The sequence below is a fragment of the Eurytemora carolleeae genome, unplaced genomic scaffold (genome assembly GCF_000591075.1).
Source record: "Eurytemora carolleeae unplaced genomic scaffold, Eaff_2.0 scaffold167, whole genome shotgun sequence".
NCBI lineage: Eukaryota > Metazoa > Arthropoda > Copepoda > Calanoida > Temoridae > Eurytemora > Eurytemora carolleeae.
In genome coordinates, this window is record NW_019396219.1 from 9,539 (window position 1) to 27,754 (window position 18,216).

At 32.6% G+C, this 18,216-nt stretch overlaps 1 protein-coding gene across 1 annotated transcript in view; it reads right to left on the reverse strand.

Annotated features, from left to right (window-relative positions):
* Nucleotides 1-914: 914 nt before the first annotated feature.
* The window catches only part of LOC111698483 (1-phosphatidylinositol 4,5-bisphosphate phosphodiesterase epsilon-1), a 26,188-nt gene continuing 8,886 nt past the window's right edge, over nt 915-18,216 (reverse strand). The window contains exons 7-22 of the mRNA XM_023468833.1: nt 15,871-15,949; nt 15,342-15,383; nt 14,892-14,973; nt 14,575-14,686; nt 14,294-14,407; nt 13,306-13,502; nt 10,882-11,009; nt 9,575-9,669; nt 8,844-9,016; nt 8,301-8,357; nt 7,294-7,400; nt 5,510-5,614; nt 4,692-4,763; nt 4,428-4,660; nt 3,348-3,503; nt 915-2,867 (exon numbers count right to left, since the gene is read on the reverse strand). Of these exons, the coding sequence (XP_023324601.1) occupies nt 1,085-2,867; nt 3,348-3,503; nt 4,428-4,660; nt 4,692-4,763; nt 5,510-5,614; nt 7,294-7,400; nt 8,301-8,357; nt 8,844-9,016; nt 9,575-9,669; nt 10,882-11,009; nt 13,306-13,502; nt 14,294-14,407; nt 14,575-14,686; nt 14,892-14,973; nt 15,342-15,383; nt 15,871-15,949 (3,535 nt within the window). The 3' untranslated portion in view covers nt 915-1,084. The remainder of the gene's footprint in view (nt 2,868-3,347; nt 3,504-4,427; nt 4,661-4,691; nt 4,764-5,509; nt 5,615-7,293; nt 7,401-8,300; nt 8,358-8,843; nt 9,017-9,574; nt 9,670-10,881; nt 11,010-13,305; nt 13,503-14,293; nt 14,408-14,574; nt 14,687-14,891; nt 14,974-15,341; nt 15,384-15,870; nt 15,950-18,216) is intronic.

An 18,216-nucleotide genomic window follows, 5' to 3' on the forward strand; every position in this document is an offset into this window, starting at 1 on the left:
GAGAAGTGGAGGAAAGGGAGTATTGTGATGGGAGGAGGAGAAGTGGCGGTAAAATAGTATTGTGATGGGAGGAGGAGAAGAAGAGGTAAGTTTGTGCACTTCGTATTTTCGTCTTTAGCTTTTAATGATTAAAAACAGCTTTGTTTTGCTATTAGTAAGGTATCCTCTTTTATACTGATTCATTTAAAAAGCAAAACAGCTGGATTCCGTAAATCACTTATAACACATAAAATTTTTATCTAAATTTTAATTATTTTTTCTTTTTGTTGTTGAATTGAAAGAAAATAGTTCTAACCTGTTTTTGGAGGAGAGTCAGAAAGAGAGCTATTGTACAGTTAGTATACAATTATTATTTCCTTTTAAACAGTCATTTAGAATATATAGTTATTAATTAAAAATGTCAGGTTTTGAATTTTCATGTAGAAATTTTTTATTGTTCTTGAGCTAAGATTTTGCGTTTTAAATATAAAACATAATTGGAAATTAACTATTTTTTCTTTTTTTGCCTATGATTGGTGATTCATATTTTTATAATATGATGTAAATAATGTTAAATTAAAATGGAAAAGAGTTTAAAGATTTTTTTTTTAATTTAGAAGGAACGGATAATTACCTCTTTAAAAAGAAAGAAACTGAGTTTTTGCCACAAACTCAAATTTTCTAATATATATTTCTTAGCAAACTATTGGTGTAAACTTCAAACATCAAACTTCAAACTTAGCCTATTTTATATATTTTGAAATAGATAAAGTCTATAACGTTTGGTTGCAAAGTTTTAGGGATTAGAAAATCAGTGTTTGTGACAAAGACTAAATTCATTTCTTGTAAACAAAATGCATACTTACTTAAAAATAAACAAATATAAGTTTTTAGAAATAAGTTAGAATATTTATAACACTAATTTACAATTATGCCCATTTATATGTATTTATATGATGGATAAAGTTTACAATGATATCACAGTTAAAATTGACTAGTATGAATATTTTTTCCACAGTCTGTTATAATTGCTGAAACCTAATTTTAGGATCAACAGTCAATATAAGCACTTGAGTTAAATATTATCACATTAAACATCAAACATCTACCAGATTTTTAGCTTGCGAAAATTAGCAATAGAAGATTTCCTTCCATTAGAATCATCATCATCATCAGAGAGATCATTGTCCGAGACGGTTTCATGAGCATCCATTCCTTCATGACCATACAGGCTTCTGGAGAACTTTCTTACTCTTCCAACTAAGTTGTTGGGTCTTCGGAGACGTGGAGATCCTCGGAATAAAGGTTCACTCTGGGTTTCTCTAATGTTTTGATGAGTTTCAAGGCCGCGGTTTCGAAGAACGTTCTTATCCCGTTCCAGAAGCGTTAGTTTTCCAACCCCCTTCCAGCTACTCTGAACCAGGTACACATTCTCATCGTCTGCCAGAACGCGCTGAACCAACTTCTTTCCTACCTTCTTTTTCCCGTCAGGGATTTCAGTTTCTTCTACTAGGACATAAGATCTTGGATCCTCGATACTCCTCGACTTCATGAGAGCTTGAACAATGACCTGGGTTGCAGTGTTGGATTTACTGACTCTAAGTATTGTATGAGCTACACCAGGGCTTACGTTGAATATGCAGACAAGGAACATATCTGGCTCTTCTTCTACATCCTCAAGTTTAAACTCAGACTTGGGGAACATTGTAGAAATCCTTCGATCCCTTGGGTGAATCATATTGGTTCCAAGTCTAGCTCTCCAACTGGGATCCTCACCTACTCTTTTAAGCACAAACTTTCCTTCTGCTTGCCATTGAGATCGAACAGAGAGTGGTATTTCCTCCATACCAACAAGACGCTGATGATTATCATTGTCCTTTCCAACCTCCTCCAACAAAACAAACTCATTGACCTTGCTTGTTTTTCCAACCTTCTCAAGAGCCATCTTAATAACATCCTGAGCTGTGGATTCACTGGTAACTTTCAGAATAGCATAGGGATCCTGCTCCCCCACATCATGGATCAGAAGAAAGGACATACGCTTTCGTTGAAGAGATTCGGCACTTGGAGAGTCTTCCCTCAGAACAGAATCAGGATGAAAGACAGAGAGAATGAAGAGTGAAGAAAGAGGAAGAGGCTTCCCTTTCATATCCCATAGGGGGACATTTCTATAGCCCTGTCTTAGCTGCTTAAGAGGTATTATCCTTTGGGCGGTACTAACACTAGTTGCTATATCCACAACGGTAAAACGGAGAAACGCCAGCTCTGCCAAACGGACTTCAATCTCGAATGTATCTTCCCAAATTGGATTGAGTGCATTTCTCTGGCTCATTTTAGTTTTGTACTTGTAACAGTCTTTAGGTATACCAAGAACCTCAACTTCGACTATAGGGCTCGCAGAATAGTCATGCTCGCATACATATTGTCCACTTATAATTGTAAGTTCTATGGTAGTTGAGTGCAGACCAATTAACTCCTTAGAGAATGGCGTAAAACGTTTGTAAAGAATATGATCAGGATTCCACATTACACTGGGTTTCAAAACATACCCACTCCGCTTGTTCTGTGAGAAAAATGTTGTGTTTAGCACCATGTTGAAATCTCTGGTCTGATAGTTCAGTGCAACCATCTGGATTCCAACTGACCACATTGTGATAGGGTTAAAGTTTGAGGAATCTATCCGCATCCCGGCAGGATAGCACCGGACAAGGAACCTCTCAGTGTGCTCAAGCATTCGGAGAGGAGACTTTCGTCCTACAGACTTAGCTCTGTTCTCATGAATGCTTGAACAGTTGTAAATGGTTGTGGAAGACCCTGAGTCCCGTTCATGTTGAGAGGGAGAGTTTTCTAGACTTTTTATTCGTTGAGGAAGTATCGGGGAATCAGACCTGAAACAAGAAAAAGGAATAATTTTTTTTCGGTAGCCATTTTTTTTAAGAGAAAAATTTCAAGTGACTTGATCTTCGTTTGCAGAGTGGCATAACCGATTACAACAGTAACCTTTAAACCTTTGACTGATCAAGGATGAATGATATTTCCTTATTTGTCTATACAAAGAAAAATATGTATTTTCAACTGTTGTTTCTCAATTAAAACAAAATTGATTTGCGCATTTATCATTCGATGACAATTTAGGAAATTAAAAGAATTCAAAAATATTTAAAAAAATTTAAATTGAGAATATCTTTGTTGTTTAAAGCGCTTATTAAAGAATCATTACAGACTATTTTTTATAAAGGTTCACAACAAATACATATAAGTATGCTATAATATATTTGTTTAAATACTTGATATTTTAAACTCAATTGGATTAAGCTAATAAGGGATAAAATCACTCTATAAGGAAATAATTTGTCAAGTTTGTTTACCTATCACTTTCTTTAAAATCCTTGAATTTCCTTGACTGACAGTACACCACTAGATCTGAGAGCTCCTGAGCCACCTGAACCTTCTTCTTCATCCTCACATTGGCAACCATCTTCCTGTGATACAGCAGGGGGGAGTCCACTGTGCTGGCACGAACCCTAGACAAGGGGTCATTACAACTTATTTAGCTTGTAGATTCCATCCGGAGTCTTTCCTTTTTTAGAAAAAAATTGTATTTTTATTTTTTGCTTTGCAGATGTTTTGCTTTTAAAACTGTTTTTAAATATGTTCTTTTACACAAAATCTTTTGCCTTTGGATAAGAAAAAGTGTCACAAAATCTTCAATATTTAACTTTGTATATTCCTTGCGGTGAGAACCAGATGAGAACCAGAACAAGTAAAAATTTCATGAGTTTCTCCCATGAACTGTTTTCTATTTCTAGATATGTGCCCTGCACGTTTAGCTGTATAAAATAAAAGTTACAAAACGAAGACGACATTAATTCAAAAGTTTTCTCGTACTGTCTGTAGTGATATAGTAAGCGATTAAAATCTCAATTATATGCTGCATCCATGCTGCATCCATATGCATCCATATGCAGAAAATAAAATTATATTTTTAGACGAGTTATCACTTTCTTTAGTTAGCAGTAGCACAATGTAAAAAGATAGGAATTGCAGTGTTCTTGTAAGTTGTAACAAACTCTGATTTATAATCCCATTAACACTTTACGACGGGGGGGGGGGGGGTTTCTGTGGTTTGTTCTAAAAATCTTAAGAACGGCTAACATTAGAACGCAAAAACTTCTTTACTTTTTCAACGTAATAGTTGTAAACATATTTTGATAAAATTATAAAATATTTTTTTTTGATGCACAGCGTAGGTTGAAGGACGGTCAAAAGTTAGACTAGGACACACGTTCCCCTCTCAACTCCAAGGGCAAAATAAGATGGGGGGTGGAAACCCCCCCCCCACTCTATATTAGACAAAAATAGCCCAATCTGGTTAGGGTTAAGATATAGGGATTATAAAATTTAAGTTTCTTTTTGAGAACATTAATGGATTAAAAATCATGAAATACCTTGAAGATAGTTTTGTATGATGGAGTTGGGTTTCAAGCTGAAAATCATCCTGAACCCCTCTCCTCCTCCGCAAATTCAGAAGCTCCAGGGGCATTGGGATATCTTGGAGTCCATCCTCGTCCCCTCCATCCTCATCGTCCTCGTCAATAATCATCTCCTCGTCAAAATCACTGTCAAACTCGTCTTCTTCTTCGTCATGATCAAACGAGGACGGTTGGGGGCCTGGAGGACCATTCTAGAATATATATGTATTATAATTTAAGCTGGCTGGGGCTGGGGAGGATCATCTCGTTCTCCATGAAGGGATAAGTTAACAGTTTATCCCTTAGCACCTCCTAGACATATTCTGTTAAAGAAATCTATCATTGTGTTAGAACGGTCTAAAAGAGTTTGATAGATTTGACAAAACAGTTTCACGAAAACAGTTTTTTTTTGTTTGAAGCTGACACACCACATGTTCTTGGTTTTAATATTAAACTGCTATCGGTCATTTTGTTTCATTTTTGCTTCAGTTTTATCATAAATTTCCTCTCAGGGACTACATTTCGACTTTTAGCATAATGTAAGTACGTCAAATGTTTTGAATAAATAATTTTGCCTAATTTACACGATCCCAAATTTTGACCCTGTTAGAAATTATTGCCCTTTGCATCAAAAAAACATTGTTTAGGAAAAAAGTAGGAAAAGTCATGAAGTTTAATGATTTTATCTCAAACAGTTTTAGAGTTATCTGTTTAAAACTTTAATGGGGGGGGGGGTAAAAAACACCCCCCCCCTTCCATCAATCGTGATAGTGTTCATGGAGTTGGCTTAGACTGAGTAACAAATTATGAAAATATCCTTATTTCTATGGGTTCTATATAAAAGAGATTTGCGGATTTATACAGCAGAGATAAAGAAGAAAAATGTAAGAATTTCACAACTTTTAGAAACACAAAAAATCTTTCTTATTGTTCTTCAGATAAATTTGAACAGGGAATGCTACCTTATGAATGGAGGGTCACTTGAATTTATGTCCTCAGTCACGTTGTGTTAATGAAAATATCAATTACGATTATATTTTTTTCTTGCCAAATCTTACCTTAAAAATTGTTGCCATTTTCTTCTGTTGTTGGATAGAACAGTGGTTCTCTATGGAAAGGATGAGAGGATATGGAGAAGTAATGAATGCAGATTTTTCTATCACCTGATTAAACTCTTCCATTGTAAACTGAACTGGACTTTTTTAACAAAAAGATTAAGTTAAACTTGTTCCGACTGGTTTAACTACTGATTTGAGCTTTCAGGCGATTTAAAAGTTTTTGAGTTAAGAAAGTTATTTACATTTCTGAAACAATTTGCTTAATGCCAATGACAAATAACAACACCCCATTGCAGGAGAAAATTTTGATAACGTTTAACTTAAATTAGTTCAAATCAGGGGGGATGATAGTTGATAGTTTGGGGAGGTTTTGTATCTTAAATTATGCTTAGTTTACTCGTTTGTAAACAAAGTGTTTAATTCTGACCATTTCCTCCATTGTTTCAAATTCATAAACTCAGCAAGTCACTTTCCAGAGAAAGTTTTTTTAGGTGCCGTTGTGTATCGTACATGCCTCTATAAACGGAAATGGATCGATTGAATTAAATGTATATATTCCCATTAAGTTTTCTTTATTGTAAACCAATTTCTGTTTAAGTGAAAATAATTATTTTCAGAAATCCCCCGGACGTATACGTTGTAATATTCAGATTGAAAGTGGAGTACACGCCTGTACAATTAGTGAAGGATTAGCGTACATCCTCACTCTATATACTTTATAACCTCGTTGGTTCAAATACTTCGATAATACCTCAATAATAGGTTTATCCTACTTTTAATGTTTCATTTGTTGAATTTCCAAAAACACTTTGTTCTATTTAGTTAAACTTTTACGTAGTTTCAAATTTTTTGGTAAAAGTTGGCTAATTGATAATCTTAAAAATAAATTATTCTTTAAATTTTTTAGATTTTTTAAAAAGAAAATAAATTCAAATATTTAATTTATTATTTTATTTGCGGAGAATATGATCATAGCAGTTGTTTTTATGGTTTGAGCGAAATTTTGAATTGCATTTTAGGAAAAAAATTAAAATCATTTTCGGAGGAGTAAAATGTCAGCACCCGCTGCACCCCCCCCCCCCCCCCCCCCCCCCCCCTCTCCAGCTATTTTTTAGTAAGAACGTGTTTAATCCTAAAACTATGACGACAAAAAGAAGGTTACTCGAGCAAAATATATTTTTGTTTTTAACAATTTTGAAAAAGAAACTTGTTTTTTATTGTTTTAACAAAGTGACGGATTAGTTGTAGATTGAACCTGTGAGTACGAGGGAAACATTTTACTTTAGAGGAAAATAAAAGAATTGTTATGAAAAAAATCTTATTAAATGGTTTCAATTGTATATTATTATTTAATAACAAAGTTTAAAAAACAAGTTTTTAAAATGTTCTCGAAACAAGTGCTCAAAATTTTATGAAAGGTTTTTCTACTCAAAACTTTTGAAATTTATAAAACGTTATAAGACAAGGGCAGCTTTAATTTCGCTTGTTTACTATAGAATACAGTGATAACCAGAACGCTCTGGAATAGGAAGACGACTTTTAGACTCAATTCATGAACTAGAGACCCAAAAATTCTGCGCTGTAAAATGGTCCAATTTCCTCTATAAGTATTAAAATTAGTCAATATTAAAACTTGTAGCAACATAAAATAAAATTGATTGTTGCATCAATGTTCTATTCCTGTTCTACAGTTTTCTGGTTATCATTGTAGAAAAACAAACATTCTAATGGATTAATTAATCATTAATGGATAAACTTTTAGTTTTCAAGATGGAAGTATTTTCCTTGACAACGTCTAAAAAGGCAATCTTAGAGGTTAAAGTATGTCCATGAAAGATAATTGGAGACCCATCCTCACCATCCCAGCAGTCCAGCTCTACACACCTACACCCTATACAGTCGTCATCACTCAGCTGTATGGTTAAAAAAATTCGCAAACTTTCTCATGAAAAAAATACGCAAAAGTTTTTTATTAAATTATTAAAGGAATTGGAGATAACATTTTCATCCATTATGTTGCTTTCTAAAGTTAAGCTAGCTAAACTGATTACTCGCCTCTAACTTTCATTTTCTAATCCTTAGATCTTTGAAACATGATGGTGTAAACTTTTGATATGTCAGGCTTTATTTTTTTGATCTTACAAAAATCACAGTTTGATCCAAGGAAGTTTGATCAATATCAAATGTCGACGACATGCAGGTAAAAAATATACAAAAACTGAAAGTTTTAGGCGAGTAATCAATTTCTTTGTATTTAAAATATATTGAAACAAAAAGATATCCAGCCTTTTCTATTTAGTTATTTGATAAATCGCCGAAATTTAATTAATAATAGACGAGTCTTAGATACAGGTATATAAGGTTAAATCTCCTTCGGGAGAAAGAGAATGAGATGAGCTGGAAAGAGAAGACCTAATTGATCTCTTTAAACATAATTATCTCGTTTTTGTAACAGTGCTAAGCCCTCTAACAACGAGCTAATTTTTTTCAAACCGAGCGAAGAACATTTGAAATATTTCGAACCGAAATAATCTTTTCCGAATCGATCTTAGACCTTTACAAACGTGCACTTAGCTCTTTAGGAACGACGATAAGGTCTTTCATGGCGATATACTCTTTTGAAACTAAACTCTTTAGAAAATAGCTTACCCCTCGGTTGGAACAAATACAACTTTTTCAGAAAGTGATAAAATAATTTGAGCCCATATATATAGGACGAGCTCTATAAGGAAATATGAGGAAAGGCTAAAGCTCTATCCTTGACCTTACATAAAAACATTGCTCTGTTTACCTGTTAAAAGAATCTGTCTGTATAACTCTACCGAAGACTGACCCTTCAGCTGGTGACCTGAAAATATTAAACATTGTTTAAAGAAATATTTTAAATAAAGCGAATGTAAACATTCCAAACCTAGAATATATTAAGATTTTTTAATCATCTTTCAAACCGAAGGATTAAAAAAACTATGAAGATTAAAATCTTTTCATCCAGGTCTACACAAAAAGTAGGGTTGGGTTGGTATGGCCAAACGAGAGAAACTCCTTGGCGACAGTTCAAAGTAAGCCCAGGCTTAAAATTTTAAAAGATCCTCAATTTAAATTTAGGAAGATATTGTCGTTTTTCTGCCTTAAAAAATATGATTTCTGTGTTTTTTCTAATAGCGCACGACTCCGAAAGTCCCTCCTATGTTGAAATAATAAATTTTGAAAGAAAGTATAACCAATCATGTTTGCGGAGCTAGATAAGTGTTTAAAGAGTTTCATCGCTAATCGGGCATACTCTTCTAGAAATGGAAAATTATTTTGAATTTTATTAATCTAGATATAATTCTACCTGTAAGATAAGTATTGTGAGATGATGCGATGAAATAATGTGAGAGAGGATGGGACATATCATCTTCCTCTTCTTGTCCTCCAACTACATCATTATCCTCATCCATCAGCAGGTTAGAGAACCCTTGGAAGCTTAGAGCACTTTTACGCCGCATTCCTGGATCCGGTTCATGTCTACCAATATAACATTTATGTTTAGAGTGAAACTTATAACTGTGGTTTAGGTTCAGGTTAGCTACAGGTCTATAGTTTACCTGTATATCAGGTTCTAGCTCCAGGTCTATAGTTTACCTGTATATCAGGTTCTAGCTCCAGAACTATAGTTTACCTGTATATCAGGGTCTAGCTCCAGGTCTATAGTTTACACGCATATCAGGTTTTAGCTCCAGGTCTATAGTTTACCTTATATAAGGTTCTAGCTCCAGGTCAATAGTTTACTTGTATATCAGGTTCTAGCTCCAGGACTACAGTTTACCTGAATATCAGGTTCTAGCTCCAGGACTATAGTTTACTTGCATATCAGGTTCTAGCTCCAGGACTACAGTTTACCTGTATATCAGGTTTTAGCTCTAGGTCTATAGTTTACCTGTATATCAGGGTCTAGCTCCAGGTCTATAGTTTACCTGTATATCAGGGTCTAGCTCCAAGTCTGTAGTTTACTTGTATATCAGGTTCTAGCTCCAGGACTATAGTTTACCTGTATATCAGTCTAGCTCCAGGACTATAGTTTACCTGTATATCAGATTCAGTGCGTCCTCCATCTCTAAATGTTCTCCTTGGTAAACTGAGAAAAAAGTAATCAAGCTTTCAACAGGAATCTCTAACTCCTAAAACAAAACATTTTTTCAAGTTTTTAAGAATCTTTATAAATTTAATCTATTTTCTCATTACAACAATATGTCAGCAATAAACCTGCATAGATGGCCGATATCAAAAACAACTGGAATAAATACAGAAACTCAATAGCTGATATTGAAATACTACAAATTGCCTAATCAGCATCTCGAAACTGCATATTAACCATCCTGGGGGGGGGGGGGTATGCAGCTAATTGAATGAGCAAAACCGGACAGCCAGGAAACAAGAAGATTGGAAAAATGATTATCTGCATTCTGCATTAAATACATGTATCATATAATTTGTTTCATAAAAAAAAAATTGATAAAGTTAAAAAATAATCTATTTCCTATTGAATCAAAGAAGCAAAATAAAGATTTTCAGAAAATATTTAATATGAAGAATTCTCTTTAGATAGGTGCATGCGTCTTGTTAATATAAAAAAAATAGTTTCAAGTTTGTTTGTTTTGTACAGCAAATTAGACATTCCTTACTGTAAACAACAATAATTTGTTAAACTTTGATATCAGTTGTTTTAGGAAAATATGCATTGGGACGAGCAGCTTTAGTTTATCCTTTAAACGGTTATATAGAATTAACTTCTTGTTTAACAAAGCTTGAAAGTTTTAAATCGAGTAAGATTTTGTTTAAAGGAGTCATTATTTTATTATTCTGTAAATAGAAAAATTATTAACCCTGTCACGATTAGGAGTGGGGCACCTTTGTATTTTTTCTGCATGAATTAAAAATGGCTAGAATAGAAAGCTTAAACTTTTTCAACTTCATATTTGTGAACATATTTTAAAAGAAATGATTTCTTAATGCATAGGGTAATAACGGTCAACGACTGGTCCGTTTTTAAAGTTCTCAACCTTGTAAACATTGATGTAATAACACGTGGCACATGTTAACTTTCATCAAAAGTAAAAAAATATACTTTTTAACATTTTTCCAACGTACTTACGTTTTTTTCAAACCCCTCGTTGTACATCTTAATTATTAAAGTTAGAAGACAAATTTTCTTTAATGAGCTGGCCTCGAAAAGTTGTAAGTCCTACCACATGCTATATTAGACAAAATTAGCCTAATCGGAATAGGATTACTAGAGAATAATTTTTTTTAAGTTCCAGCTGTAACGATATTGTGATTATTTGTTCATTAAAAAATAAAAATAAATTTTATTTTTAATTTGTTAATCTTACCGATCTGGATATTTCCAGTGCAGAGTTGTGAATGATTGACGCTATGGCTAGAGCACCGAATATTTTCCTCTTTTCTGTCCTAGCGTTAAACTCTTCCAGGTCTAACCTCGTCACTCTCGTTAAACTTTCTAGCAAATATAAACAAATAATTTTAAGGCTTTTTATGAATTTGTAACCTTTTAAAGGAACAGTAAGCATAATTTCAAGTGTCCATCCATTCAAAGATGGCGACTGATTTACAACGGTACACTTGGAACCTTAATCTAATGACATTTCTAAAAGAAATCGTCGTTTTCCTGTCTTGGAAAGTGTTTAATTCTGGCAATTTCTTCATTGCTTCGTGTAAGCAAGAAATGTACAAATCACCTTGCATCGAACCTGCGAATCGAAAAAAAAACATTGATTTATTATTCCATTCATACTTGATCAGACAAAGCTTTAAAGGGTACCATTGTGAACTGGGCATTGCCATCTTAGCATGGAGGGACATTTAAAATTACGGTTGCGGTCCCTTTAAAATCTATGAACTAGGAAAATAGTTACTTTTAAAACAGAAAAAATGCATATATCCAAGGATGTAATGCAAGGAAAGTTATTTCAGAAGTGTACACATCTTTTGTACTGCAGTGTACTGTCTCTGGGCGGTAACGTAAACACAAGATGGATGTCAAAGCCTGAAATAGGATCCATCTTTCACATAAAAATAAATCAATGAAATATTCTGGTCATAGGAAACTATTATGTGAATTATCAAAATTATCAAAATTTAATGCTTTTAACCTCCTCGGATGCTAATGAACACTGATGCATCTATTCTTGTTTACAAATTCCGCCCAGAGAGAACTGGTTTCAAAATGTACGCAGAGTATACACGACCGCAATTAACTTTCCTTGCATTACACCCTTGCATATATCTATATAATAAAATAAGACATTCATATATATATGTTGCTCATGGCTGGCCAAACAACAGAACTGAATGGGTTGAAATTTGTTGTGGATACTCGTGGGTGGCCGCGGGGTTGTTCTAAGCTAAAACATTCAAATTTTTATAATTTTTCAATTCTATTTCCACGGGCAACGCCGGGCCCTTCAGCTAGTGAACCATAAAATGAAAATACTGTTTGTTTCTTTATGATATATTACTTAGATACATATAAGCAATTTATCATAATTCCAATCTACATAATATATGCGTATTTCCATCTTTGCGTATATGTATAAGATGAATATATCTTGTATGCATATGCAGTTGAGATGTATCTTTTCAAAGTCTGTGGTTTCAAAGTTTCATAGAGTATACTATAAGGGTTGTATCTATATTGTATAGTGTGTGGTTTCAATGTTTCTTAGAGTACACTAGAATCGTATCTATTTTACAGTATGTGGTTTCAATGTTTCATACAGTACACTAGAATTGTATCTATTTTATAGTATGTGGTTTCAATGTTTTATAGAGTACACTAGAATTGTATCTATTTCATAGTATGTGGTTTCAATGTTTCATAGAGTACACTAGAATTGTATCTATTTTAACGTATTTGGTTTCAATGTTTCATAGAGTACACTAGAATTGTATCTTTTTTATTTTGTGTGGTTTGACTGTTTCTAAAAAAGTCTGTAAAATTGTTACTCTATGCACTGATTACCCTGCGTCATATGGTTGTTTATATTTTATAATTGATCACAATAAAACTACGCATTCCATGCGCCTTACATACGCACCGATGATGATGTTTTGACGCATTGGAGCGTTGAGTTATGATTGTGGTTTTGAATTGAGAATCAAAAATATTTGTAAAATATTTACATATTTCCTGAGTAAAAGTTCAGGAAAGATTAATTAGGATATTTGATCTAACTAGACAGGACAGGAAATATATTGCATATTTGATCTAACTAGACAGGACAGGAAATATATTGCATATTTGATCTAACTAGACAGGACAGGAAATATATTGCATATTTGATCTAACTAGACAGGACAGGAAATATATTGCATATTTGATCTAACTAGACAGAACAGGAAATATATTGCATATTTGATCTAACTAGACAGGACAGGAAATATATTGCGTATTTGATCTAACTAGACAGGACAGGAAATATATGGCATATGATCTAACTAGACAGGACAGGAAATATATTGCATATTTGATCTAACTAGACAGGACAGGAAATATATTGCATATTTGATCTAACTAGACAGGACAGGAGATTCCAAGGCATTATATTAGTATTACAATAAATCAATTAAAACAGGACAGATATTTCAATAAATTAGACGGAAAAAAACATTTACTTCAGGAAAGATTTTAGTTAAACACTTGACGGGACAAAACAGAAATAAACTTTCTTAAATGTAGAACTTTTTTATCTTTTGAATTTAGCTTTTATTATAAATACAATGTATAGGTATTATACCTTGTTGTGAGTTTAAAATGTTAATTTCAGATTGACTCAAGCCATGATCAATCCTGCTCCACCCTTGCTCCATTCTGTTCCACCCCTGCTCTACCCTGCTCCACCCCTGCTCCGCCCTGGACAAGCTGGATCTCTGTTTCCTCGCCACAACAGCGTGCTCGTTAAACAGCGCTTTCAGGTCCTTCCGCAGTCGGAGCCTGACGTAAAATATATTTTTCAGAACTTTGGCGACATCTTTTTTAATTTCTGAAGTTAAAATCATTGAATTGCTATCAATAGTCGAACTATTTCTCTAGTGTGTGATGGGAAAAGGTTTGTATTGCCTTTCCAATTTGGCCGAGATTGAACTAAATAACTCGCCTTACGAAGTTCAACCATATTCATTAAATTCGACCTCATAGGCTAAATATTTAGATCTTTTTTTAGATATAATTTGAACTTTATGCTGTTCCCGATTTTCTTGTCTCGTTGGAGAATTTTTGAAATAACAAAATAATAATTTAAAGGTTTCAAAACAGAGAATGCTATTTTTTCAAAGGGACTAGAAAGGAAAGATTAAAAAAGGTATAACCTGAGCATTTATATCTATTTATCTAATATTCATATCTATATCACGTGACAATGATACTGCACTGCCATTGGTGGGAGTTCTGGTCACGTAATACGGACTTAAATTATCAATTATATCTATTAGGAATAAAAAGTTATTTAATTCAAATAATAATAGGAGCAAACCTAAGTTTTTCAGTTTCTTCTGGGATATCGTTTTTTCAGATTTGTTGCGTATTTGATGGATATGATCTGTTTAATACTACGATTTTTTCGTATAAATTTGACACTGTTTTATATCAATTTCTCAAGACATGAACATCAGAAAAAACTCTTATGGGTCTAGATCAACTCCTAAAATGATTTGGTTTCAACCTATATCCCCTTTCATTTTTCCTATTCAGTCCCTTTAAGCTCGCAAAAAAATGTCATAAAATACCTGAAAGATTTGAAAAGTTCCATAAAATCCAGGAAAGTCAACTCAGATCCATGTGTTATGGATCCGGAACGAAGGGATCGAACTCCAGGATATTCCTCAGGTATTATATCAACACTAAACATAAACAGATTTTATGTCAGATCAGAATATACTTTTTTATGTCAGAAGAAGAAGAAGAAGAAGAAGAAGAAGAAGAAGAAGAAGAAGAAGAAGAAGAAGAAGAAGAAGAAGAAGAAGAAGAACAAGAAGAAGAAGGAGAAAAAGAAGAAGATTATGCATACTTCGAAAGAAGAGAGCCCAGACCAAGATTGACCGGTCCAGCGACTGATCTGCGATGAAGTATAGGAGAGGATAAAGGGCTACCAGATATACTTTCATTAACTTCATGGATACCTAGAATTCATTTATTCAAATTTTATATATTTTATGTATATACTTTTTTTATTCAAGTACAAATCCCCACCCTTGAAGTGATAGGGTTAAATGACAACAAAATATACAGTTTGAAGAAAACTATGTGTTAATGTACAGATTAACATAATTATGAAATTTAAGATATTTAACATCAAATTATTAAGATAAAATTATGAAAGCTTACCTCTGTCTTTAATTGAATGAATATTTCCGTACGATTTCTTTTTTAATCTTCCAACATGCGAGATCTTACGCATTTTATTCTCCTGAGGGAATGAAAAAAAAATAAGTTCATGATTTACAAAAAGTTTATAATCCTTTTACAAAAAAATTATAATTTTTACAAACAAATTATAATTTTTACAAACAAATTATAATTTTTACAAACAAATTATAATTTTTTACAAAAAGTTTATAATTTTTACAAAAAGTTTATAATTTTTTACAAAAAAATATAATTTTTACAAAAAGCTTATCATTTTTTACTAAAAGCTTATCATTTTTTACAAAAAGTTTACAATTTTTTACAAAAAGTTTATAATTTTTTACAAAAAGTTAATAACTTTTTACGAAAAGTTTAACAATTTTAAAAGTTTTTTAACACTTTTCCCCCCAAAAATTTATTGTTTTTTCCCTTAATCATGCCCGTATAGCTCCAATTACGTCCTCCAAACACCTGAAAAATATGAAAAGTTTTGATGCAGAAGTGTATATTGATTTTTCTCTATAAAACCCAACTGTTTTCTCTTTTCGCCGTATGCATATACCCCCTTTAATTTTCGCAAACACTCCCTTTAATATTTATGGACAGTGATAACTAGAAAACTCTGGAATATGAAGAAGACTTTTAGACGCCAATTATGACTGAATATAGTCCAACGAACACAAGGAACAGCAATTGTGCAGTGTAAACAGACCCATTTCACTTGATAATTGATTTTTTACCTTACTAGTAAAGCTAATTGATTTGAAAAACATTAAATGCACTTCAAGTATTGCTTAATGTCGTCTTCCTATTCTACCGTTTTCTGGTTTAAACTGTATAAAGACCAATATTTACTAAAATACACAGTTATTTGACATTAAAAATCACGTTTTTTAAAGTTTAAAGTTTTAATGGTTTGTATATTGTTCATTACACTTTTACATTTTCTTTGAAGTACCTTGATAGCATCTACAGCTAGAGGTCCCATACAGAGCTCATCCTGGTAGTATAGGAACATATACTGATCCTTCAACCATCTAGAATATATATACTGATCCTTCAACCATCTAGAATATATATACTGATCCTTCAACCTCTAGAATTTATATACTGATCCTTCAACCATCTAGAATATATATACTGATCCTTCAACCATCTAGAATATATATACTGATCCTTCAACCATCTAGAATATATATACTGATCATTCAACCATCTAGAATAAATATACTGATTCTTTGACCATCTAGAATATATATACTGATCCTTCAACCATCAAGAATATATATCCTGATCCTTTAACCATCTAGAATATATATACTGATCCTTCAACCATCTAGAATATATATACTGATCCTATACCATCTAGAATATATATATGTACTGATCCTTCAACCATCAAGAATATATACATATACTGATCCTTTAACCATCTAGAATATATATACTGATCTTTCAACCATCTAGAATATATATACTGATCCTTCAACCATCTAGAATATATATACTGATCCTTCAACCATCTAGAATATATATACTGATCCTTCAACCATCAAGAATATATACATATACTGATCCTTTAACCATCTAGAATATATAAACTGATCTTTCAACCATCTAGAATATATATACTAATCATTCAACCATCTAGAATATATATACTAATCCTGCAACCATTAATTGTTAATTTTGACTAATTTGGGACAATTAAATTGACTTTACAGGGGTTAACCTCTGTGTTTTCAAATGTAAATGCATGTTATTGAACATAATCGTATTTTGTTTTCAATCAAATATATTTAGCATGTTTTGAACTTAGCAGAATTGAAACTGAGAAAAATTTTTATACTTCGTCACTCTCACACCCTGATATCTTTATCTATACAATAAATCGCTTTGCTCATTTATATATATATATAAATTTAAATGTTAGTTATAGCTGGCCAAACAGTTGGACTAAATTGGCTGAAATTCGTTGAGCAAACTATGGGAACCATGGAGTGATATATATATATGCTAAACAAAATTCTTTCAAATTAAGTTTTTTTTCCAAATTTCGAATTTTGTTCAGTTTCTTTTAAATCCATGGGCAACGTTGGAACCTCAGCTAGTATGCTAATATAAGATATATGTGTGTAGTGAATGTTCAACCATATATATTCTAAATTATTGGTACTCTCGCATCCCACGCTAACATCAAAAAATGCATATGTATGTGTTAATTTAAACCAACCTTAAAGGGAGTGACCGGCAATATATGGTGGTTGAACTGAATACGTAGTATTGTGGACTATTTTTTTATTGATTCATTTGAGACAAATAAAACGTTTCTTCGACGTATATTTACTGAGTTTGAGCTCAAAGTCGACGTTTAAAATCATGAATTTGGGTGGGTACGTTTCAGAATCGTTTTTTAGATAACTACGACAAAAAATGTGAACATACTTCTACAACAAACTAGTTAGTTGTTTAGGAACAGGTTGAGAAATTAAAAATTAACTCTTATCATCGAAAATAAGTAATCTTATTCAATTATTAATTTATATAATCTTTCATTATTAAAAAAAATTTTCTGCAGATTTTCTGAAATTTTTATTGAAAAGATGACAATTAAGGAATTTGTAGAAATCTGCGTACAATTCATAGACGACAAGAAATTCAATATAATAATGAAAACGAAATAATTGATTTTAATATTGATTTATTGACAAATTTCTTTTGAGAAATATGTTCCTAAACATCTAATTAGTTTACTCTATAATTTTTACTTTATTTTTCGTCGTCGCTATTTAATAGTTAAAAAAACCGATTCTGAAATCATACCCACCCAAATTCATAATTTTGAACGTCGACTTTCCACTCAAATTCAGAAATTATACATCGTGGAAACGTTTTGTATGTCTCAAATGAAGCCTAAAAAAGGAATTGAGTCTTTGCCACAAACTCTGGTTTTCTAATTTTTATATCTTTGCAACCTGATGCTGTAACCCTTTGATATTTCAACTTAGATTATGTGATCCAACATAATTCACAGTTTGAAAAATCTAAGGTCTACAACATCGGGTTGAAAAGATATTTTGGCGGATAGCAATAATACGAGTATTTACTAACGACTAACTATATTTGATTTTAAAGTTACAAAGTTAAAATAAATAAATATATATCGTGGCTATTAGCAAACTCCCACTTCCTTCATCCTTGCCGCGAGAAGTTCTTCAAATGAAAGACGACTTTCATAGCCGCCACAGGAGTCCCCCCAGAAGGAACGGCGGAGGTATGGCGGAGCAGATCCTTCTACCTCTGG